The 26,226-nt window shown below is 42.3% G+C and overlaps 1 protein-coding gene across 1 annotated transcript; it reads right to left on the bottom strand.

Annotated features, from left to right (window-relative positions):
- Positions 1-201: 201 nt before the first annotated feature.
- On the bottom strand, positions 202-25,964 carry hs3st1l1 (heparan sulfate (glucosamine) 3-O-sulfotransferase 1-like1). Its single transcript, XM_062400482.1, has 2 exons — positions 25,446-25,964; positions 202-1,956 (listed from the first exon to the last, which is right to left on the bottom strand). The coding sequence occupies exon 2, from the start codon at positions 1,768-1,770 to the stop codon at positions 829-831; it is 942 nt and encodes a 313-aa protein (XP_062256466.1). The 5' UTR covers positions 1,771-1,956; positions 25,446-25,964; the 3' UTR covers positions 202-828.
- Positions 25,965-26,226: the final 262 nt, after the last annotated feature.

The following is a 26,226-nucleotide window of genomic DNA, read 5'->3' as shown; positions in this document are numbered from 1 at the left end:
ATTCCTCTACTACTAAAGCGCTGCTCCAGGGTACCCATTTCCTTGCATTAATGTCTAACTTTCTCCACAGCAAATCAAAGGCTTATTCTAATGCCTCTGCCTACCTTAGTATACACCCTAAACAATACAGGTTAGAAGGCTAAGGTGTCTTTTCCATGGCCAGAATGAAATGGAGACGGATGGAAACACGCCACCTCTCTGTTACATTTGAAAGCAGAACGATTTATTATCAAGAACAAGAATATCAAACAAGAGAGAAGGAGGAAAAAAACAGTTTTGTGAACTTGTTTTTCGCTGATCACATAAACACTTCCAGCACAGAGAGAATGATTTATTAAGCTTGGAAATTATTCCATTTAACTTTACACCTCGAGTTACAGTATTTGGTTACGCGTTAGTTTATGCCCCACAATGTACAACGTAATTACTCCAAAGCCACTAGTAAAGTATGTATTGATACAAAGTACAGCAAGTTCTTTGTAGATCGCAAGTTGTTACCCCCTTATTCCATAGCTTCAAATCTTTCTGTCAAGTACCAACACTACATATATAGGCATTGGTGTATACTGTACTCTTTGACTCAGTGAGTACTAAAGACTATACCATACTTCTGGAGTAACTGTACATTGTGGACTGTAATCTAAAGCGTTACCCTTTTTATGGTGTAAATAAAACAGCTCTGATGAAACCAGAGTTCACAACAGTTGTGTAGAGGCTATTCAAGGGCTTGTTAAATGTCAGTTCTGTAAAGTGCTTTATGCCCCCTTTTTGGCCTCATCCCAGACAAGGTAGTGGCTTCATTATGTCTGATTTGTGATCTGTTGTTTCTTATTGCCAGTCAAATGTGCGCTTCACCAGTCTGAAGAAGGTTCGGTTGTGTTCCTGTAGGAAGGAGCGGAGCTGCTGGAGGATGGTGCTATTGACAGCCGGGTGAGGACGTCCCTTCGACTCGTGCAGACACCGCTCTCGGCCGTCACTGCGGATACAGTAAAACCCCTTGGTCTGGTTGAAGTAGAAGTTGGAGGACACTATCCTTGGGGTCAAATTAAGGAAGCGCTCCACCTTCTGCAGCTCTGGCAGGGGGTCATGGATCAGAGCGTCCCCGTCTACGATGTGTATTTGTTCCAGGGGAAAGTGACGCAGCCAGTTACGCATATGGACGTCATAAAGGCTCCTCTGAATGGCCTTGTATCTGATATTCAGGGCTCCATTACGCACTAGCAGGTTCTCAATGGCTTGCACTGGCTTGTGGTTCTCCAGCCGGTTGAAGTACACCTGTGTGTAGTCAGAGATGACCCGCTCGGCCGGGTCGCGCAAGATTAACAGCAGCTTTATGGAGGAGTTCATGGCGCAGATGCGTTCCGGTGCAAGGGCTGAAGTGAAGTAACCAGGAGTTTTCTCCACTGTGATCTGGTGTGGGTAAGAGTAGGGCATCAAATCTCGGTACCACTCAAAGCCCTTGGCATAGTTCTCATCCCAGTCAAAGAAGTGCACCTCAGTGGCCGCAGCAGCAACTTCAGGGTGGATATCGAGCATCTCCAACAGTGCTCTTGTGCCCCCTTTCCTTACCCCAATAATGATACTATGTGGGGCTCTTTTACTTGTTCCTGGAGGTGGAGATGAGGGCTCATCTCCAGTGATATTTGCTGATAGTCCAGAAGCAAGGTCCATGGGGTCCAGTGTTATGCTATATCCTGGCTGGAGGAGCTCACGTGGAGCAGCATATGTCTGGAAAACCAGCAGAAAGGCTGATATCAGGAAACAAGTCATGACGATGGGCTGGAGAGTGAAGATTGGCAGTGACAGAAGCAAAGAATATAGGAAGTGGGTTTAGGTGTGGACAAGATCTGTCTTTGTGAACTCAGTGGTTTAAAGAGCGGTGGGAAGTGCAGTCTTTGTCTGCCATTGGATTTGAACTGGAGGAGGATGAGGAATCATTGGCATTCCACAGCACATCTATAAGAAAGAACAAAGACAGAAAAAGAAAAGAAAAATCAGACATTTAAAGCAGAACGAATGTCCGCATTATACTGAAATTGCACTTTCCTCATTCCTGTGAACAGCCATAAATACAATCTATGTCAGTGTAAGTGTCATGTAAGTGTATCATCTCAAAAGGATAATCTCAATTTATCTTTCTTGGAGTCTCTTTTCATCCTCCCTCTTCCCATCTGCTTTCTCCTCTCACTCTCTAAAGTCACTTCCAATTGATACTGTAATTTCTCCCACCGAAAAACATTTAGCCAGACAGCTTGTTAGAAAACGTGTCTGAGATATGCAAGTGTGGCTGAAGGCCAGGAGACGAGGCCAGAGCGCTTTGTCTTCCTCGAACAGGTCAAAACCCACACCAGGATCAATACATTCAACGTCCACACCCAGGCATCAATATCAGGGCATCTGGAGACGTTCAAAGACAAATTTATTGCAGGAAATCAGATGAGTTCCCACTTCTCTGCGACTTTGATTTCCTATACGTGCAGAGAACGATCGATATGAGATCCAGCGAACACAAGGAGAAGGATTTACAGCTTTAAATTAGATTAATAATATCACTGAAGAGCCCTTCACAACCTTGGGAAAATTAAAAACCTGTCTGGTCCTTTGCACTTTGAATGTTAGTGCTGTTAAATATCATGAAAAAAAGTCCCTGTGCTCTGTCGTAAGCAGGCATGAGATGAAACAGCAGAAAAAATAGATTTTTTTTTTTTTTAAATGTCACGGAATTAATTAAAAAAATAAACAAATAAATGTATTTAAATACTTTCATGAGGAAAACAAGCTGAGGGAGCTGCTACAGTCAAAACAATCAGGCCGGGCTATGCAAACATCCAGCTTCAACAGCAAAGGTCACTGTAAGGTAATCTAAATAAATAAGGATATTCCCTGCCTGGGAACACACACACACACACACACACACACACACAGACACACATATTTGACTTATTATGTATGCTACTGTACTGTAGGTCTCAAATCATTTAAATACATATATTTACATACATTTTGATGGGCTTGTAGCTTACAAGGGGAAAACAGCTCCACCATTGAGATAGTAAATTCCTGCGCCTCTCTCTCTTGATGGCATTGACTGTACATTACGTCATTAAAGGGGTAGATGACATTTGTTGATATGGGCAATATTCTGCAGGTGACAACCCAAATATCTTAGTCAGGTTTTCACTCGGGAGCTGGCAGGAGAAACTCTGGATAATGTCCGTATGAGACCATGTAAGAAAACAGCAGGGGATTATCCAGAGGAGTCAGCATGGTGATGATGTTCCTAACAGATGTGAAACAAATGTGAAACAAATGTACAGAGTTGTTCTGGATTTCCTGTCTGAAAATACTCATGAATACATGAAATATATTGATTTATTGATTGTGTCTCATGATTCTGTTAATCTCCCGATTTTTTAAATCTCATTTACCTTCATCATGGATATTGTTCTGTTTCGCCAATTTTGTAATATCCTTTCCTCAACTCCTGCTGTATTTCACAAACTATATTAATAAATCTGACTTAGCCTATAACGTGAAACAAATTACTTTGTTAGACACACTGATGATCAATTGCTATGAAAGTCATTTTAACAAATGTTTAAAAAATGTCTAAAAAAAATGGTTTTAGTCTGTGCACTTGAATTGTTTGTGACAAATCTTATTATAATGCACCTGGTTGAAGAAACACTCCACCTCAAGCATAATCTATTTATATAAGTTGTCTCTCTAATGAGGAATATAATTACTATTGTGCATAGCACATTTGTACGTTGTCACCTGTGGCCTTTCTCTCACCTTACAGGCTCTTTCAACCGTGTAAAGGCTATGACACATGCCCCTGTTTCCCACCGCGATCTGTGGCTCGATTGTGAGTCTGGGCCTGTGAGATGAACACAGGAGGGTCGACCTGCCCTACAGGGCTCAGGGTTGTGCGAGGAGGCACTTATGTGTGACAGGCGTGCCTACCTGTCAGCATGTCCCTGGTCGAGAGCTGCCAAGTCCAGTGCTAACAGCCAGGAAGCCAGACGAGCTTTCTGTCTCATCCAATTCCCCCCACGCCGCTTACAGCACCCCACCACCTGGAAGGAGCCATTGTTTTACATTCCACTGGGCCTTATTGCTTTATTCAGCACTTGATGCATCTTTCCAGCTTTTCATTTGGCACGCAGCTAACCACGCTATCTGGCAGACCACTTAACCAAACATATTTCCACTGTTGGGCCAATGGAACGTTGAACAGCAAAGGTTGGCAGGCCACAGTGAGAGGCTGGAGAAGTAACATACCATCAGTGAAGTTCTCCGGAAGAACTCTGCAAAACTGGGGTTAGGACTCCCTCCTAAGTTTTTCTTTCACACATGCACAACACAACAGGCGGTTCTCTGCTCAGACACATTGACAAAAGCAACAAATCCTCCGCAGGATTCACGTGAGGTGTGGAGAAACAGGTGGAGGGATGAAGAAACCTATTCATTCTGCTATGGATATCACATGATTGTATTTAAAGCAGACCGACTCTGGTGTCAGCTCTTATACCTACAGAGAATCTACTGCTATGTACTCAGAGCAGCTCTTCCAGAGGTACTGCAGATTTTATACCTCTGCAGAAACTCCTGAGGCTCTCACTCGGACACATGTGTTCACACATGCATCTCCTCCGTTAGAAACTCTGGAGGATCCCTGGAGTTTAGGGTTTGTCTGAAACTCACTGCAGGAGAGAGAAGATTCAAATCTCTTTGGTCAATGTTCTGCTTATGGAGTTTGCATGTTTGGCTTCTGTGAATCGACTGCAGGGAACTGTGGGAGAGCATAATCTTAATCCTCCACAGGAGCATGAAGGAGCTTTCAGTCCAAAAACAGGCACGGCAGAATCTCACTGTGGAAAAATGCAGCTGGAACTGGAAATATCATGAACAGATTAAGAAAAAGTTTAAGAGTCAAAAACTTCTGAGGATTGCTCTCATTGTTACACCCCCATGTTCTGCTGATTACATAAGTTCTCTATGTAACAATATTATCTGTTTATTAGGGACACACCAATCAGATACTCTGAATCAGTCCTGGCACTTCAAATCTAAGGAGATCGGGTATGGGCTCTCATGTGACTGATCCAATTTCTTGTCAGTGTTATTATATAATTCAGTTATTGTACCAGTCACTCACGGAGAGAGGTGTGCAGTATTTAGATTTTGGTAAAACTGAGAATTCGTATGAAAAATGCTGAATTTGAACTGCTAAATATGATATGACACTATTTTCCCCCAAGATAAATCAATTCTTGGTGATATTAAGTATTTTTGGTCATGAGATGAGAACACAGGACACAAAGCATTGGTCTTGACTGCCTGTGGTGGATGTGGCTCGAGAGGCCTCACCCATGTCACTAAAGCCCCTTATCCACTGGTGAAAAAACACACTAACATCTGGCTTTTGTCTGCGATGGGAATTTATACAATCAGAATCCACACACTGGTCAAATGATGGAAACATGACAACCAGGGTGAATGTGCTAAATTGGCAAGATGGTGAGAGAACACCTTTGTTTCTTTTGTCGAATTATGACACACTGGGGTAAAAAGAAAACTTGATAGACAAAGGGAAAGGAGTCAATCGCATCTATTGAGCGGTTTTACCCACATTTAAATCCCTGTGTGTACCCGCTAATATTGGTGTAAAAGAGGTTCGATCCCCAGCTGCTCCAGTCTGGAGTGTCCTTGGGCAAGACACTAAACCTCACATTGCCCATGATGCCTCTCCCAACATTGTATGAAAAGTGTGTGGATATAAAAGGGCTTGTACGAAAGACTGGAAAAGCACTTTATAAATATTATCCATTTACATTTACCTTCTCATTAATTAAATGAAAGAGAAGTGAATCCCAGTCTGTCTCTGAATTAGTTTTATTCATGGTAAATGGCCACAGATATGTTCAAGACGTCTCCCTGCCTCGCTCACTGGGATCTACTCCCGCCCGTCTTTGACCCTGATTATGAATAATTTCAGTAACCGAACTCGGTGCCGTCAAAGGCACAACCGCCGATAACAAAATCAAACCTCTGCTCCACTTGAACTCATGATACGGAGCCTCCACACACGAGAGCTGCACTCGCAGACCATTAGGCTGTGAAACTCGTCTGGCATCAGAGCAGAACTGCTGCCTGCTGCCGGAGCAGACAGCACCGCCAACAGATCTGCACTATTCATTATATCCCACCAGTCCAAGAGGAGGGCTCCACAGGTTCTCTTCACCACGGGAAACCAGGTTCCCACTAATTAACCCAAACAGCCGCCTCTATACATCTACAGAGCAAACCCTCATTTATATGCAGGAGGGGCCCCGCACCATTAACTGTGGCAGGCAGCAGGTATTGTACTGGGCAGCTTTGTTTTTTAATAGATGCTCATTAGAAATATTAGCACGAATAATTACTGCAATAAAGCTTGATTACAGAGGGGGGCTGTTGTGCTCGGAGACGGATGGATTTCAAACGAGTAAGTTAGAAGTATCTGTCATTGTTAGCGTTCTCTTTGTGTGTGGTCACATTTTTCAGAGAATTCCCACATAAAGCCACAACAGAGGCAGGGTATTGTTTTGTTGTCAGCAAGGCCGAAGACAAAAAATGTAATCTGAGGCAGAGACAAACCTCCTTATCTCCTGCTTTTGTCTCTGCCTGATTTTTTTTCCCTCCATCCCGGGCTCTTGTATCTCTCTGTTTCACTGGGCCACAGCATTCTCAGATGATCTCTTGTAAAATGCATTGACCCTTCGCCCCCAAAAACGATCACTTGGGACATTGTATTTTCTTAAGCTCTCTGGCCCTTTGCTCTTTTATTTATTTTTCCTCAGCCATTCTCTCCAACACGCCCCTCACAAACAGGCACAATGTATTTCCCACCCACACACACATCCAACAGTAACCGAAGCCGCACTCCCACGTGCAGCAGGCGTTTTAAATTATGAATGCATGTTGGTTCGCAGTGGGTTTACTGGCTCAATTTGTTAATTCCTCTTACAACAATTTAAGGATTTAGCGACTCGCGGGGGATCCAGATGTATCATTTCTTTTTCCCTCCTTGACCTTTTCCTTAGATGCGACGACACGCCCCATGCAACAGCCTCAGCAGCGTTCTATTTCTCAGAAGTCAACGCGGTTATAAAATACTGGTTATTGCTGGGGCAAAACAAGAACAGAAAAAAATCCTTCACTCCCATCCACGTATTTAGTTTCCAAAACCCTAAAAATACAGTCTGCATCAGCATGCAAGGGATTTCTGAAGGGGCACCTTGAGCACTGCTGGGCATTTCAGTCCCCTCTCAGAGCTGACCTGACCATGATGTTAGGAAATAATGAGCCAGTGGTCCCCACTCATTTAGCTTGCTGCTATATTACCGCCACTTACTGTTGAATATATATATATAGGATGGAGACTGTGGTAACATGAGAACGGCGAGTCGCCACTTTCGATCTGCTTCAGGAAAATGCGACTGCATGGGGAACGAGCAATGCTCTCCCAGCAGAGGTGCCTTTGACGGAGGTGCCCAAAAGCAAGGCATTTACCCTCCAGTTGCCCTGTGGAGTCATTCACTGGTAAGTGGTAAATGGCTGAGAGCTCCCAATACCATTATGTTACTATAATGGTTAGCAGCACCTAGAGCTACTTCACTGACTAGACTAGTTCTGGTAACCAGTAGAGGTTCTCACTGACTTCTTCTTGTGAGATGCATGGTGTCATTATATTAGGCACACTGAGATAATGCTGGGGCTGGTTTATGATACAGTGTGCAGATGGGTGCTGCTGCTATTCCAACCTCCCCTCAGTGATATGAATGGGGTGGACAAAATAGCATGATAAACACAATACAATTCAACAGCACAACAAACAGCAGCGCTCAGAATGAGAGTACAGTCAAATCTAAATCTCTTAACAAAGTGTTACTGACTTATTACAGGATTTAGTGTTTAACTTTATTAGGTTTGGTGTATATAGTGGGCGTCGCTGCAACAGGAACCATTATCATGATAATACTCTCCTCTGGGGCCACCTGCTGGAAAACCAGCTCAAATTAATATCATTGATTTTCAGCTCTTTTTTTATGTGTTCAAAAGCGTTTCTAATTTCACTGAAAAAGAAAATGATGTACCAACAAAGTAATATTATAATTTGGTAACACATGGTTTGTTCAGCTTAAAATTACAAAAGTTATAAATGTATTAACACAATTGCTCACCTTAAATAAACAAAGTTTATTTGTGTGTTATCATTTTATTACTAAGTAGTTTTTCTGTGTACTGCATGTCCTCAACACATTGTACAATATATGTACAATAATCTGTGGTTCATATTTCCATTTTTCTATACTCTTTCTTAAGCGCAGGAACAAAGATTACATGTTTTGTAATTCTGTTGTCAACCCCTTTTTCTTTTGTTTGTCTCAGCTGTCACAAACCAAACTGGTTCTCTCAGTTCTCTCACATGCTCTCCTCACAGGAACCACAGGTGCCACCGCCTAGCAAGTCTCACTTCCTCGATTCCTTGTTGTCACACCCCCTATGGCCAATTATTATTGATCCCCATTTGATCCCTTAGTACTTGAATCCCCACATTGTTAAACCCTAATTGCTTGGTCTTCATTAGTAAAATTTGTTAGAGGAATATTGCTGTTATGCTGATTTGCTCTGACAGGATATGATGTTAGGCATTAGACGGATGATAGAAACCTTGAACAGACTTCAACCTTGATTGTGTGAAGTCTGAGAGAAGATCTATGCCATTATTAGGACAGGCGTTATCTAATATTGACACAGACAGCTCTATCTGACAGCTCAGCAGCATTTCACACGATGACACCGAGGATGGAAAGACACAATTTCCTTGTTTTGAGCAGAAATTATGCTACAGCTCCGATGATAAGCGTTATTTTATCTATTCCGGGAGCATGTGAGTAAAACAATGACCTAATCCACACCCACATGTCAGCACAGGCATTCATTATGGACCTGAAGAGGGTGTAATCTGTCACGTGAGAGTGCATCCAGACACATGTGGCCCTGGGCACTAATTACAGTGTTTAAACTGTGCTCTTCTATACATTGAGTTAAACCATCTCAGAGTGGCAATCGTTTCAGCTAGTTTTTTTTTTTCCTGCAGACTGCTGTAGTGCCTTCCTTCTGCCCACTGCCATCTGTGCAGCAGGAGAACATGAGCCACCCAACCCGATGAAGGCCTGCGCCTCGTCAACAAATGTATGTTTATGCTACATCGGCAAAATTTGCATAACGATCTGTCTCAACAAACATCTCACACACTTTGTCTTTAATTTTGAGTATGGAGATCTGAATGTTGCAGAAATCGCAGGGGGGGAGGGGGTTTAAACGAAGCTGCACGGAGCCATTACTCTCATCTCACCATCACAATACTGCAGCCCTAACCGGCCCTAGATGCCCCGGCCAGTTTATCTTTGACATTTGTCAATGCTCAGAGATTTAATTCAAGCATCAACTGCCATTGTCTGGATTCCCAGGAGGCATTTTCACGGATAAAATGGGTGAACTTGCTCATCACCCCTTGGACGAGCGGAGCCTACCGATTCCTCAGGGATGTGTCCCGCGCTCGGTCAGAAACAACAACAGACGATGAGAAGGAATTCAATCGGCGAGTGGCGTGATGATCCTCATCCAGCCTGCCACTTCTGATAAAGCACGTGTGGTTTCCGCGGCGCCGACATCCCCGACGCTGCAGCACGGCCGCCTCATCACCACCACTCAGATAAAGCTAATTCTGCTCAGACGATTTAATGTTAATGTAATTCTTATCATGCTCTTCCCATCCAAACTTTTCCTCCGTCTCACAATGAGTTTGATCTTCTCCATGTAAAGTAATTGCTCTGCAGTTCATCGCAGAGGGGACTCTCTGAAATGCCGACTTAATCAAAAACAAATGCAGCAACTTTATTCTCTCTTCGCGGGGCTAAGCCTTTGGAAAGCCGATGCTGTTCTCCAGTCTCGCAGGCATCCTGCAATATACACATGCATTATGGATGAATTACTTCATCAAATAAAAAGCAGGGCATCTTGTAATGAACTGCGAGGATACTCTTAATCTTTGATGAGGCCAATCTGATGAATAGTTTAATGAGAATAAAAACATACGGGGAGGCCTGCTGGGTGCTGACAAAGACATCAGAGCTGAGATGAGCAAACTGCAGAAAGATGCACGCCGTTTAGAGAACTTTACGATCTTGTAGAGTTGTTTATTAAATGCCATCAATCTTGCAGCTCCTAACCAGCATTAAGTTACACTTCGGGAGTAAATCCCACTTTAGCCAAGTCTTGACTCATATACTGTGGAAGCTGTTGCACCAGGGCAAAGCATGTGATACATTTGAACGGTGGACTAGTGGCAGAATAATTAGACTATGGGCAGAAAGTTACGGACATTGGACTGGAAGGTCACTGGTTCGATTCCTCGCGGTGACAGTACAACATACCTGCCAGGACAACACCCGGATCTGTTCCGAAGTCCAAAGAGCACTCTCCCTACCCCCACTGTCTAAGTGCCCCTGAGCAAGGCACCTTACTCCCCCAACATCTGCTCCCCGGGCGCTGTGCATGGCTGCCCACTGCTCTGTGTGTCCTGTGAGGTTCACCAGAAGGGACAAAAGCAGAAGACAAATTTCCCTACTCTGCATGTGATTGTGTATGTTTTTGGGATCAATAAATGCATCTTATCTAATCTCGTATGTTATATGTGCACTACAGGGCTCAGTATTTTTTGGGGGGACAAACATCATGTGCTTATTTTCCCAAGCTACAGCTGGTGTGTGCAGTTCTACACAACTTGGAGAACCTCTCCCTCTCCCTGGCACAACAGCATCCTGTTGGAAGGCGCACGCCGCAGATCTGCCAGTGTTTTCCTGCCATCGCAAATATGTACTCGGCACTGCAGAACTTGAGGTTTAGTGTGTGGACCTTCTGCGATGTGCTGCTGGCTGCCAAGCACAGAAGTGCCTCAACACTGCTAGTGGGTTGATAATAATGCACTCCGCTTGAATCGGCTTCCCACAGGGGTGTCCTGCGTTTGCTCGCGTCAGAGGTCGTAGCGTCGCACAGTTAGATGCGTCCGTGCTGGTTATGGCGCTCCCCGCTGCACATCCCTGCATGTGCACGGTAAATAAAGAAGAGGGAGAACACTGTGTGGAGCCAAACTGAATACACAGCAGCAGCAGGGTATTGTGAGGCAGAAGCAACCTGCCACAAAACAATAAAGCCCCTATGGTTTCCTCCAAACTGACCAGACTGACCCCCGGTGTACACAACTTGACTGTCTCATTTGTTTTCAGCCGTACGTGTGAATGACGAGTCAAGTCAAGCGTAACTGTTACATATGCAGATCAGAAATGGAAAGAGTATCAGGCCGACGGCGACACCCACACATGTCTGGAGTGTCATTTAGCCACAGCCGGTGACCTTGGACTCCGACTGTCAGAGTATCAAGCTACCTCATCTGCATAAGTAATTCAAGTTGTTTGCTTTACATGCTGGTCATTGATCGTAACTTAATCACAGGGAATGGACTTTGTGGGCTGAGAGGGCTCGGCTGTCTCGATGCAGGAGTCTGAAACTTTTAATGAATCGTGTCCACATCACACACTTTCCCAACATCTCTTCATTGGAGAGATTCACAGTCAATCAGGTCTGTCAACAGTCGGGGTCCATATGTGCACTGATACATGTTTTTTGATCCTTTACTAACGTGCTTTCAATGTGAGCATCAGGGGAAACAAATCCAGTTTGACAAATCAAGGAGACTTCTTCCATAATTACAGGCTTTAGTTCACTTTGCGTTTCTCTTGAAAACACGGGAAATTTTGTACTGCGGAGACATTTGAAGTTATTAGCATGTTTAAAAATGTGAAATGCATAAATCACTCAATATTTTTTTTTAGAAAAGGCCTATCATGATTCTATGACAGAGTATTTAAACCACCTAAAACGAGTCTGAGATTGAAGTCGTGCTATAACTAAAATAACTTTGTAATTTTGCGGGAACATGTGTAAGAAGGGGATTATCCGATCCTCTCTCTGGAATGTTTGAGTGGTGATATTCAACGGGGTTTCTCAAGAACCAATGAGATTAGTAGGCCTAACCAAGATTTTGAATCCAGAAGGCAGAAGAAGTAGAAGAAATACAGCTTGTTTCTCACTGCGTATATTTCTAAAACAAATGTTTCCCTTATTGTCGCAATTTGATTCAATAGGAACCGAATACTATATGTTCTAGGTAAACCTTTTCTTTTATATTCTTGAATATAACCTAAGAAGCGTTTAGGATGGCATTTAGGAAAACTCTTCATATTACATCCTCAGCAGTCTTGTTTTGTTTCTTAGTGAAAGATACTAACTTTAACACAATATGAGACCAACAAAAACAGGAAATACACATTTTTGAGCCCCTGCAGAGAAAGAAAACTTTCGCACGTTCGATGATTAAACAAACGCGAAATCATAATCTGCGTCATTTGCCGAGCACAGTTTGTGACTGTGCACTCTAACACCACGGAGGCAAGTGAAATCAGGAGCTGCTGTGCTGCATCCCTGTAATTTCCTACTTGCAGGGTAAACTAGATTGTAAGTGTTTATCTATAATAACAATCTCCAGCTCTGCCTCTGTGACGGTGAACCTCTTCAGAGGTCTGCCTCGGCAGGGATCTGGGAGCTGCTTAGACCATCATAGCTCCACGCGGCTGCCGTACACTCCCTTATTGCAGCGTTTACAACCTTCGCCTTCCAGCACCGCTCCACACCGTCACTGGTGCTGGTCGGCCGAATTTCCTCTCTGCCGGACAGCGGATGAACAGTCTCATGCCAGCTGGGCTTCACATCTGTTTTCTAGCCGACTTTCCAGCATGCTTACTGACATTTTCAAGGAAGGCTTACCACAGGTATTGGCATCCTCCGTTACTTTACACCATCTCCTCTTGTTCTTTCTGGCCAACATAACACCAGCAGCGGCTCGAATGCAATCCTACCACACACTTCCTGTGCTCGGCCTGCATAGCGAGGTGGGATTTGTCATCAGTTTAAATCACCAGAGCATGCACGAACTGAGATGAGGTGGGGGTTAAGAAAGAATCACTGCCGGCTTAAACTGCATTTAATGCACATGAAAAGGAAAACAGAGCAGTTAAGTGAGGTACATGCAAAGAATTGAAACTCATTTAAATTGCTGAGAAGACGCGTGTGCAACTTAATGACAATCTCCGTGCCAGTGCGGCTCCGGGTATGTGACAGAATCAGGTTAAGACGATAGAGGGAATAAAGCATCGTGTCATTTCAGCAGGGTGACTTTTCTCAGCAGAGCTTTGTCTCTCCCGGTGTGATGGTAAACCCACAAGCTAACGTCAGGAACCTGGTAAAGCTCATGAATATGTAATATCTTTTTTAGTTTATTTCTTAGCCCAAAAAACAGCACAAGCAAAAGTATTTCCTTTTGATGGAGAATGACTTGAACCCCAGGCTAAAGCGGAATCAACTTCAAGCGTGAGACAAGTCATGTCAGAACTACATAACAACTATGAGGAGTTCTCATTGTCAATTTCATCTGTGCCCTCTTGTTGCTGCATGAATAAGTCATCAGCCCCCCCCTCCCCCTTCCTACTGTTCCCCTTTGTCTTATTGCTCGTGCGGCCCCCTCCCCTTTCCTGTAAAACCTACTGAGGTGTTTATGGGAGACAAGAGGCAAAGGAGGTCGCAGGCCCCATAACTGCTTTTATCGCCCCACATTCTGCAGCGAGGGGTGTTTATGGGGGGAGTTTCCTGAAGAGCGAATTCTTAATTAGAGACGTTTTTGGACCCCGACATCAGAGGTCCTAATTGGGGGAACAACAGGGACCAGATAAGTCTTCTGCAGGACTGCTTGTTGGCCCAATTCTGAGGCAAAGATGAGAAAACAGCCTTGTGTTGTCAAAGCCATGTCAATGCCTTTTTTTAAAGTGGGCCTGCGAGGCTTGTTTGGTTGGGTTAGGTGTGAATGTTGTGTTTGTCCTGACAAGTGTGAGTCTTCTTCGAAATTAGTTGGGCTTATTGATTTTCTCGGGGGCTTATCTTTATTAAAGGAGTCTACCTTGTCAAAGGAATTACTGCCTCAGCCATTAAGGTGAGCCGATTCTATTTCCCATTATTGTAAATTCCTGCCCAGGAGACCTAAATTGTTCAGGTTAATGGAAAATGGAATGTTTTTTCACAGGCTTTTCTCGTTAGTCAAAAAGTTTGGTGAATTTAAAATAAATGGTCTGAATAAAAACTTTTATTTCCTGTACTTTTTTAAATACTCTGTCAAAAGGATAACGTCTTAGAGGTTGAGGAATCTGTCCTGAATATTTTTTGCTTATTAAATTCTATTCTTTGAATTTTGTATAAATGTCCATTCCATTTAGCTAATGAAACAATATTTTTTCTAATGAATGTTGTAAATATTTAAATGTTGTGTTCAGCCTCACATGTTTGGCTCTCTGAGGTTCCTACCTCTTTTTACCCCAGTTAAAATCCTTGTTAAAGCCCTATGAGACAAATTGTGATTCGTCAATATGGGCTATCCAAATAGAATATGACTGATTGATTGACTGAGACTCTTATTATCCCTTAGTTTTAGGAATTAGGGTTTTGGATTTTAGTAAAATAAAAATATTTTTTTTAATGATTTTTGTGCACCCAGTAATGAATGACATATATATTCATCTTATAAATAATATGATGTGAGCATGATATAATAAATCTGTTGTCATTATACAGAGCAGTATATCTTTCTCTTTTTCCTTTTGGCCACAAACCCAACAAAGATTAAATGCTGCCTTTTCTTCAATTAAAGTCCCTGGGAGCTACAGTCCAGTATGTGGTTATTTTTACCACAGATTTCTGCATGATGATTATTTTTGTAGTATTGAAGTGTGAAAATGCTGCTCCGATACCATGAAAGCCACATTGGACAGTTATGAACATTTTTTAATATCCTGTGTGAATCTCGTGTTCCCAGTCGTGTGCATATTAACTGAGAAAAGGGGAGAAAATTAATTACACTCTGACTGTATTACTTTAAAAGCCCATAATTATCTCAACTCCATAGCAACAATGAAGCAAGGGTAGATAGAGCATACGAGCTCCATTTCCTTCTGTGGACTCCCGGAGCAGAAGCAGACGGGGACTTTACCTTGAATGTGATTTGTTGGGGAATCTCTCAACCTAATTCTTCTTAAAAACACAAAAAGAAGTGGCACAGTTTCCGCTGCCGTTAGCCCAGTAGAATTGAAGGATAATTTTAGCAAACCTCAAAACAATGGAACATTAGTCGATAAGTGCGTTGCAATCCTCCGCCTTCTTCGTTCATCAACCGCTGCTGTAAAGCCTAGATTAAGCATCTTTCACTTCATTTAGATCAAGGATTGTTTTGGGGTTTGTCTGATTATATCTGTCTCGAGCACATGCCCCGCTCCTGTTGGTATTTAACGAAGATTAGCTCTAAATTGATGATTAACCTTTGTAATCCTTCGTGAATATTGAAAATAGTTTGCTTGACGGCACAAGGGCGACGCAAAACAGAGGCCTGCATTATCGTTCTAGGGAAATTGAGGCTCTGAAAGCAAATGAGGCGAACTTATCTGCCTGGTGCTGGGCTGGATAATGAAGACATATCATCAGACTAGAGAGCCATCTCATAATGAATCCCAACACAATAAATCTTTTGCGTTCTGACCGTCTTAACATATTTTGATAAAACTTTACTGTAACTCTGACAAGCAACCACCACCCTTATCTCGCAAAAAAGCAGAATATACTTGGTGGTAATGAGTGGTTGTTGTGTTCGGATGAGTGTATTAGGAAGTAATCAGACATTAAATGAGTAATTTCTCCATATTTAACTCCAACTGGGGAGCTAATGGTTTAATTTGCTGGGCAATGAGTTTCCCCATGTGGCGAGCTCCTTGTATTAAATCATAAGCCAGTGCAACTGCATCTGTTTCTCTGCAAATCATTAATTCACACGTGTAGCTGCTCAAACTTCCCTGAGCAGAGCACAAGTCAGAGAGATTCTCTGGTGACGGCTCCGTTTTGAAAGATTCAACATGAATGCATAAGCTACAACACAAACCGCAAAAGCTACACAATTAAAACACAACAACCACAGAAGTGAGTAACCACCAATGTTGAGGATGAAATGTGCAAGTATGATTGTGAACAATGCTGTTCATTGTCTGTATGAATTCATATGTACTTTGTCATCTCTCATCAGGACGTTAGCATTAACACTTTGCTAACTTTAGTCAGTCAGATGAACATAGCCTAAGCTGCAATGTTGTATGGAGACGTAGAAATATTTAGTCTGATGTTTAGCAATTTTTTAACTGCACATAGCTGTAATTGGAAATAAAATCAATAAAGCACTTCCATTGTGGTTGTGTTTCCATTGTACGGCTTTTATGGCCCTTGTGTTTTTCAGTAATGCATTTGTGTGAGACATCTCGGCCAGTGGAGTTTAAAGAACAAAGTAGGAATAGCAACTGATTTCTTTTGGCAATGAATTAATTTGATATAATTTGATATAATATAATATAATATAATATAATATAATATAATATAATACAATATATATCACACCAGCAGATTTAGCTTGTTTGGTCTGATCAGTCCAAAACCCAAATATATTCAACTCACTATAAGGATGAACAAAATAGCATTTGAGGAGTTTGAACCTGAGAAACTTTGGCCTTTGTGCTTGAAGATGACGACTAATCAGCTATTGGTCATCGTCCATTTAGTTTCTTTCAAAGCTGAAAGACCTGCGTTGACTTTTAGTGCCACATTGTGGACAATGGCCGAGCCCGGCTCCTCTGTACTGCTCTGTACTGATAAGTGATGAAATAAGGATGGTATATTATTCTTTGACACCTTGGGAGCTGACATCAAATGCCATATCTAATCCCAACAGGGCGCAGACCTCTGGAGCCGATATTTGCCCACAACTTGTAATCCCATTGCAGTTTATTGAGGGGATATGATGTATAAAGGAAAGCCTGAGATGAAAAGACATTTTAAGGGTGAGGGCCAGATTCTGTTTGGTTCTTATTGGGCTGAGCCGGCCTCCAGTTATCCTTTGAATGGGGACAGTCTTTATCACACAGTCACATTTTGAACCAGCTGGAAGGTATGATCTAACATGATGAAAACTGTGAAAAATACACTCTGAAAACATTATTAAACCAGTGTAAAATATGAATATGGGTATGTACCATTAATACTGTAGAAAACAACCCTCTCTGTTACCTCCCTATGTGATTTTTACATGTGTGTAAATATCTAACACAGACCCATTTTTCCCCTGATGATGCAGGCATACATACAGGACATGGAGAAAACACTTTGCATGCATGCCATGAAATATAACAAAATAAAATGCAGATAAGTCAAGTTAATTTAGAGTAACACATGAATATTGAAACACACATTTGGACACTATGCATTAAATTAATTTACTGAATGAGAAAAAGAAAAATCAAGCTTTTAAATAGAAATAATTTCCAAAGCATTTCAGTCTGTGAATGATTTACTTTAATTTTCCTGAATCCCATTTATAAGATAATTATTTTTAGCAAAGATATAAAAAAATATATGAGCAAATATGAAAAAAATTATCATCCCCTTATGCCTAAATTATCACGTTTCACACTTATTAACTGATCCAACAATAGACACTAAACAGGCTGAACATCTGCTACACACATACTGTAGATTATATACAGATATAATGTGTAAATTTGACTGTGAAAATGTTATTGAACATTTTAAGATGAGAATTGTAACATTGACTTCATCGTAAATTTATGTTTATTTAAATGTGTTCCCACTAAGACTGGATATTTTATCGGCAATGAGCTATGTTTAGTGCCTTTTTTATGACTGAAAATGTTATCAACATCTTTTTGAAACACTGACAGAAATGAAAAAATGTATAGCATTAATAATAATTATACATAAATGATTAATTGTTCAGCCCCCATGAGTGCTATCTGCCTGTATCCCCTTCAGCCCTAACCTCCACCCGCCTGTATGTAGCCTGAGAGGCAAAACCCAGGGGAAAGAGTAAGTGCACCATATGGTACTAATTGTAACGGACCCTGGTGAAAACTGAAGAGTAAGAGAAGAATGTGAAGAAGAGAAGAAGAGAAGAATGTGAAGAGTGTACATCAACCGGAAACCATTGAAGTGAGGGGGGTGGACAAGGGATTTCAAAACCTGAGTGGAACATGTCCCATGCACAATGCTTTCGTTTTTAAGACTGTAAGTAGTAGAAGTGCAATATGCGGCTGCAACTCACATTTCTTTAATGGTCGTGGAATTTCAGTCATTACTTTTCCAAATGATGATTTCATAATTTTGTCCGTCTAGATAAAAGTGAAAAAATGTATTGTCACTGTTTCCCAGTTAACACCTATCTGACAAAGTTTTGCAAAGGCAGATTGGTATTTATGACAAGATTTTAGGTTGCATTGCATTATATTCAAAGCTCTAATGGCTGTTTCCATTCTTGATTAATTCATCAAATATCTTCCAGATTAAATGATTAATAATAAGATGAATAAGACTTTTGTGTTGAACTAATAACACTGTGGCGTGTTTCTGTTCACCCGTTGTGTAACGGCTGAAATCTGCAGAATCACTTAATAAAAAGTAAAAACTGCTTTGTGGCATAAAAGTGGACAAGAGGCCGCTGCCCTTTGGACTTCAGAGCGGCTGCAGAGAACCCTCTGAGAGCTGCTATTCTCTGGGCTGTAAGGGGACACCAGGCTGCGGGACAGAGTGCTGAGCAATATCTACTTTACTGTACGGCCACTTGCAGTAATAATTCATTTGTAAATACACAATCATTGCGGCAGTAAATCATTGTTTCTAATTGCTGCTGTATTGGTATTTACTTTCTAAGACACCTACTTTTAACTCTGTAATTCAATGCACAATGGTTTGGTTTTGGTTGTGGGTAAAAAAGTTATATCTTTTTTTAATAAATAATATTGAAAATGTACTGACCATTGCGAAGCCTTTTACCTATATCTCTTTGATTCTTAAGTGTTTTTGTGTTTTCTATCTATCTATCAAAAATCTATCTATCTATCCATCTGTCTGTCTGTCTGTCTGTCTGTCTGTCTGTCTGTCTGTCTGTCTGTCTGTCTGTCTATCTATCTATCTATCCATCTATCTATCTATCTGACCATCTTTCTACATATCTATCTATCTTTATATCTCACTATGTATCCTATCCATCTATCTATTTATCTTTCTTTCTATCTATCTATTAGATTCAGAGTTTAGAGAGTGTTTTTTGGGAGCTCCTTGCCTATAAGCCAGATTCAATTTCAAGTGTCAGATGGGAGGTGTTGCCCTTGAGGTGGGAAAGAGAGAGGGGATCAGCTCATTTCCAAAAAGCCAAGAGTAAGTGGGTCATTCAGCACCATGGACAGCACCCTGCACACAACCGCCTGCTGAACCCTAGGACTATAAGAATGACTGAGACGTCATTAACACCGGTTCTCTGCAGTCTAATGTGACTTACTAACTGTAAACTGTATGTCTATGTAAAATACCTGTTGGGCCTTGTAGTGATCAGTTCTCAACCTAATTAATAGGTAAAGCTTGACAGCAGCTGAAAGGGTTTCAACTGAAGGACAAACACAAGGTCATCATTTTCATCTCGTGTGCACTTAAGTTAGAAAACAAAGCACAGATTTTCCGCACTGCCTGCTCGGCTTGTGACCTTCCCACAATGCACTTAAATCAATGTGACTAAATATCAAATTTCACATCTACACAAACCCAGCTCTGCGCTTTTAGAACAAATGTCAAATGTTGCTTCTGGTGGTGGCAATGGGCGCGAGCCAGGAGGACCAGCGCATGGCATTTTGTTCTTATGAGTACTCATCTGCTCCCGTGAAATTACTACCAGTGATGTGTAGAGGAGAGGAAAAGCAGGAAAAGAGGAAAATGGCTTTAGCTACCTTGACATCACACTGGCTCTCTTCCAAATAATTGACAGAGACCTGATGTGTTTTACAGGGGAACCAACCGTTGATCTGACTTCCTCTCTCCTGATGTTCTTGAAAAATATGTATGTCTGGGTAAAGAAACATATTTCACACACAGAAATGTCAAAACGGTATCGTCTACTTTCCCTTCCTCCTAGCCTCACAGAACTGCAGACACCCACACAAAATAAATTTATACATATGGCGGAGCAGAGGCATGCGAATTAAAACAAATCTCACTCCACATGACGGGGTCGTGATCTCTCTGAAGCAGCAGATACTATTTATCTGACAAATATGACAAGACATGCCTGTGATACAAAAAAAAACAAAAAACAACGTATGTCACACAATCACCGATAATGAGCGATGAGGCTGGCATGTGCGTACTCATCTGAGGCGGGCAGGGAACAAAGGTAATGAATAAATAACTTAGCCCGTCATCAAGTGGAATGATGAATCTACTTCATAGCGCTTGGCAATGATGGCGCCGTCAGGCTTTTCTTGAACCTCTCGGTGAAAGAGTGGCCTGTGAAATGTGCTCACTAGAAGGCGTCAGCGCCCCCCCCCCGCTCGCTCCGTCTTCACCCACTCCCACTCCGTCCTATTATTTCAGAATTGTATTAAATTAAGCAGAAAGAAGCCTGTTGTTTGACTCTGTCATCACATTCTACATGCCTTTAATAAGGCTTCCCCAAAGGCTGAGTTGAGACTCCGAGGCTTTTGATGATGAAGACGAGGCTCCCATGTGCCAGGCAATGACTGTTTCCATGCTGTTTTTTAATACTTGTGCTGTTGGTGCACATGGTAGGTAGCAACCCTTGAGATGTGGCACACAGCATATGGACCAAGGTGGCTCTTTGCACCAAGGACCACTGCCTGCTGCACACTCATGAATTATGGAATTCGGCACAAATATGCAAATCTGGGCATTAGCCTAGTTATGCCCCTGTACTGTAAGTTACAGTGACTTATCTATTATGTATGAACCAAGGACTGGAGTGAAGAGGTCCTTGCAGCCAGCTTCATGGCCCCCAGTTTCTCACTTTCACATCATGAAAGAGAATGAATAGCAAGGGAGGTAGCACCAACACACTGGCTATCTGCAGCGCCACGTCCTCGCAGACTTGGAAGAATCAGAGTTTGCTTCCGCGCTCAATTGCCAAGCTACTTAAAAAAACAACAATGGCTTCCTCAGGATTTAGAAGCCTGGAAGACACTTGGGGAATAAGCATGAAGTTGTTGCTAATCCTCTCATTTCCCCCCACAAGGCTGATATGAAATTCTAGTCTGATCAGTAATCAGTCCATGGGGTAGGCAGACAAGGGATCCAGGCAACTCTACATGCACACACACAAAAATCTGTCTCTGTATTACATTAGCATCACAATGCTGTGTGAGTGAGTGTACTCTGCTGATCTAATCAGAGAGGTGTACATATCCAAAATCAACAAGCTAAAAGAACCAGAGAACCTGCTGCGTCAAACGCATGCGTTTAAAAATCATGTTCTGCTCCGGCTGAGAGAGCGGAATGAATAAGTCCTGCTGCTCTGAGACCAACACTGTGATCATTAGCTCGGATCAAAGCCAGTCATCAGACACATGACAGCCGACAACTGCTATTTAACAGGGTGAACAGGAAATAATGATACCTGGTACCTTGTGAACCCGGTCGCTATGGAAACAAGAAAAAGCCACTCCTTCACACTGTCCCATGATCACAACGAGCTGCTATACAAAGATATAGTAGAGTGATGGCATCCTGAGCAGAGAATGAAGTCTCTCTCTGTGTGTGTGTGTGTGTGTCTGTGTGTGTGTGTGTGTGTGTGTGTGTGTGATATTATCAGCGTGTTCACTTTTACGAATTGGCACATTTAACATTCTGTTTAACCAAAAACACAACAGCAGCACCTTCTTTGTACACACCACTCACATAAGCCAGTGCCATGTTAACTATGATTATAATGCTAACCACCAGCTCTCCACCTGACAGTGTGCAATGCTTTTAAAAACAACATTTACTGGCCAAAGCTTTTCAGACAGAAGCTCCAGCACTGACAGGAGCACCAACCTGTGGATGAGACATGATGGATCCATTATACCAGTCTGCACTGCAGCTGGTAGAATGGATTGTTTTCTGTTGGATCGCCTGTACTGAGGCTACATCTATGATACTACGCTTTAATTTGAAAACTGAATTTTCAGGTTAAAACGATCTTTTGCCTAAAGAACATTGGCATCGCATCAGTTTTAATTCCTGTCCAGCACCTGAAAACACATATCAACTGGCCACTCAGGTACACTGTCTACGGGCCTGTAAGCAGGAATGACTCGAATAATAGTTTTTTTCAAATGCATGTAAGCTGTTGTATTGTTTTTACTGAAATTAACTGCATTTATATTACATTACTGAATTTAACTGCAGCTGCTGTTCAAAGACATTTATTGAAGGGCTGGTAATTGATTATCCATGTTGCATTCTTCATTGTTAGGTCAGGGCCAAGGCTGGATGTTTCCCTCTGGAAGTGGGTCATGTGACTGGAGTCCAACAAATCAGCAAAGGCTACATCGTGACCAAAAAGACCAAATGAGCAAGCGGTTGTGAGTTTGTAAGGCATTGTTTCCTAACAGCTCCTGTTCGGCTCATCCCGACTACAGCGTTTCCCCAGAGTCGTAAATTGAAACTGGGCCAACAGTGTTTCCAAATTCCCACATTTTCGCAGCTCTAAACCTAGTGTGGAGTCATGTGGACGCCGGGCGTATCCGTGGCAGAGATGGTCACGAAAACAAAGGAGTGTGGATGTAGCTTCAGGGTATATTTACTCAACACCTCACCTAAGAACACAAAGGGAACGGGGGAGATGTAGCCAACAAATAATTTGTTTTGGTCCGAGATGCTGGTGCGAGTGCGACATCTAGGTGCAATGACTATTATAAACATAGCCTTTAGAATTTTCAGGGGTGGATATTTTTTCCGTGGAAATAGTTTCAAGTCTCTGGTTGGGTTGTCCATTGCAGTGTTTAGTCGATATTTTTCGTCCAGCATTAGTTTATGTTGCACTTCTTAGCAGTGACAGTCCTGTGACCTCAGTGTGATTTACTGAGACAATAGAGAGTAACTGAGAAACATAATGAGTTGTCAAATCCCAGTTGGTTTTAAGAAACAGGTATCAACATTAGCCAGCCAGTCAAATGACCACGTGACCATTTTATATAGTGTATTAAAAACTATTTCAAATGAGAGCCTAGACAGATCCTGCCCCAATCAAATCACAGCACAGGAAATAAAAATACATATCGACGTCTAGGACGTGCTCTTGTTGTGGAAAATTAGAAAAATTTCATTTCATTTATGGTAATTAAAATTCTAACCAAATAACACACATTCAAATTAGAACAAATACCAAGGATAAATATTCAAATTCTTCAGTAAAGGTACATTTTGTTATGAGTTGGACTTGAATACAGAAACTAAGGCCTTGACACAAACACTACAGCTCTTTTTTTGTCTCCTAATAAGGAAAAATCAACCGAACAAAAAGAGAAAAAAAGGCAGGATTTAATTAGCATTTTCAATAAATATTCCTGTGTGCACTGGGTCATAGTTTTCATCCTTTAATTCAGCACACTTAACTTCATCAAATATTTATTCTATTCGTTTGTTATGTTGTATTGCTCTTGAAAAAAAAAGTTGAGGAAAAGAAAAATGCACTTTTGTGGAGTAGCTCCTCTCATCCACCCCCCTCTTTGTTCAAGTGGGGCCAACTGGATAAACTCCATCAAACAAAACACAATAACAGGAAATTGAAGACAACAAACCGCTTCTCTCTTTTCACCACCCCCTTCTCCTCCTCTCTCTATCCCTCCCACACGGAGCTCTCCACACATTATGATGCAACATCCCCTGACCCTGTGTGTTTGTCCAGTCGTACATGACTTTTCTTTTTGGGGTTTAGAAAACGTCAAAGCCTCGGCAGGCTGCAATCGCTTTTACGAATGCAATACAATCTCTATGTACACCTTCATGCATTTGGTTTAACAGGAAAAAAAAATCTCTCCCTTAGCTGCAGATAAACAGTGGTCCCATTCAAGTTGATTAGTCGGGTATGAAAATAACGAGGGGTAAACCCTCATCAAGTCGACCTTTTGCCCTTTGTTGTCACTTTGCTTCCCATTTTTCTGTCCAATTTAATTTCTCTCAACACTAATGGCCTTTCAGTTTCGATTAAAGGTTTGACATTAATTCTGTAGATCAACTTTTAACACATACGCGGTTTGAATTCAAGTTTTTTTAGATGTTTTTCCCGCACAATAGAGCTTGATTTTCCCAAAATGGATAAAAGAAAGTGATTTGCTTTTGATGGTAAAGCATGATGGAAAGGAGCTTGTTACACCTTAGTAACCATTCAGCCTCCCTCTGTGTAATAAGTACTCACACACACTGTAATTGTGAGAACATTTAGAGTCCACCCCACTCCCCGGAAGTGCTGCCTATGACTAAACACTGCACAAGAATGAAAACCAACAATTAAATCCCACTTTTAGCCATGGGGACAGGATGTAGGTGCTGAAGCATGCTGGGGGGTGAACAACCCAGTATGTTTCAGTTGAATTTCATCAGAGATCATATTTCCGTCAAACAACTCGGCTGATGCTTTTGAGAAATCAGCTTGCAGAGGGCAACACCCACATAATTCAAGGTGAATATTGCAAAGCCTGTGGCACTTTGCATCCTGAGGCATTCAAACGCGGCTGCGGGAGTATCACTTTTGGTCTGGCAGCAGAGAGGAGGGGACGCAGAGAGGGAAACAATGCTACATCAAGGCTGCGTTTGTTACAACAGGCCACTGGTAATTATCATTAGATGCTCTTGTCTGGCTGAGTGAGGTGAGAACAGACTGCTAAACACCACCAGCGCTATAGGAGCAGAACTTCTGTGAACAACTCACATGGGTTTGAATCTATTTTAAACTTTAAACATTCAATCAAAAACTTTTAAAACATATCATGTGAAGTGGGCTTTTTAAAGCACGACCCAAAGCATCTCCTTAAGCTGTTCTCTTGTGAACCTAATTTATTGGATGCAGCGTTTTAATTAGTTTGATCAATACACAATCACAGAGCATCTCAATGTGAACTGCATGGGGAAATATGATGCTCTCGTTACACATGAATGGATGCCAGAGATTTGTTCTTGCTGTGAGGCAACACTGGATTTATCCATGCTTAATAATTGATCAATTAATCGCCCGTGAATCCAAGCGCACAACACATCCTTATTGTCAGACGCTGGAGATTTCAAGTGTTGCCCTAAAAAAGGCATGTGAGTGAGAGAAGCTGCTGGTGTTGTTTGAAAGTGGAGGAAAATCTGGTTACCTCGCTCAGCGCAGGAGGATGTCAGCGCGCCTCGTGGGTTTGGGGTTGATCTCAGGAGCGGAGGAGGAGTAGAGGGAGGAGGAGGTGGAGGATGCTGCTGGAGGTGATGATGCTGCTGGAGCATGGAGCGCACCACTGCCCACCGCCGGTCCTCATTGAAGAGACGCGTCCGTCGCTCCTCTCGGCCACTCTCATCACTGACTCATGTGGAGGCGGACACCGCGGGAGGTGAACGGACCCCTCGGATTCTTCTGGATAAGTGGAGTCCCGGCTCCGGCTCTCGCAGACGAGCCCGTGTGCACTGAGACGCGGCTGGAGAGTTGTGGCCAAGCCGCCGTCTGGTGTGCGTAGCGCGGAGTGGATTGAGCGGGGAGGAGCCGCGTGCCGTCAGATGATCCGAGGTGCTCTCCTCCTCACTGAGGCTCTGCATCAAGCAGCAGATCCACTTCACCACACAGCACAACAACACAACCATGCGCAGTTATAACGCAACTCACGCCTCCTCTTGTATGTCTATGGCTGCTGTATAATATGTTATGTTTTCTCTGTCTCTCTCCCTCCCCTCTCTCTCTTTCCTCCCCTCCTTTCTATAGCCACCCTTCCTCCCTCCCCCATTTCTCCCCACTCATACCAACCGGACGAGGCAAACACTGACTGTGGTTTTGTTAGAGGTTTCTTTCTGTTAAAATGGAGGTTTCTTCCCTCCATCAAATTCCTCCTCGTAATGAGAACTGTTGGGTTTCTCTGTATAATTAATCTTTGTAAAGTGGCACGATAATGT

Source organism: Platichthys flesus, chromosome 12, assembly GCF_949316205.1.
Source record: "Platichthys flesus chromosome 12, fPlaFle2.1, whole genome shotgun sequence".
Taxonomy (NCBI): Eukaryota; Metazoa; Chordata; class Actinopteri; order Pleuronectiformes; family Pleuronectidae; genus Platichthys; species Platichthys flesus.
Note: the sequence above shows the minus strand (reverse complement) of the source record. Positions and strands in the feature narration are given on the sequence as shown.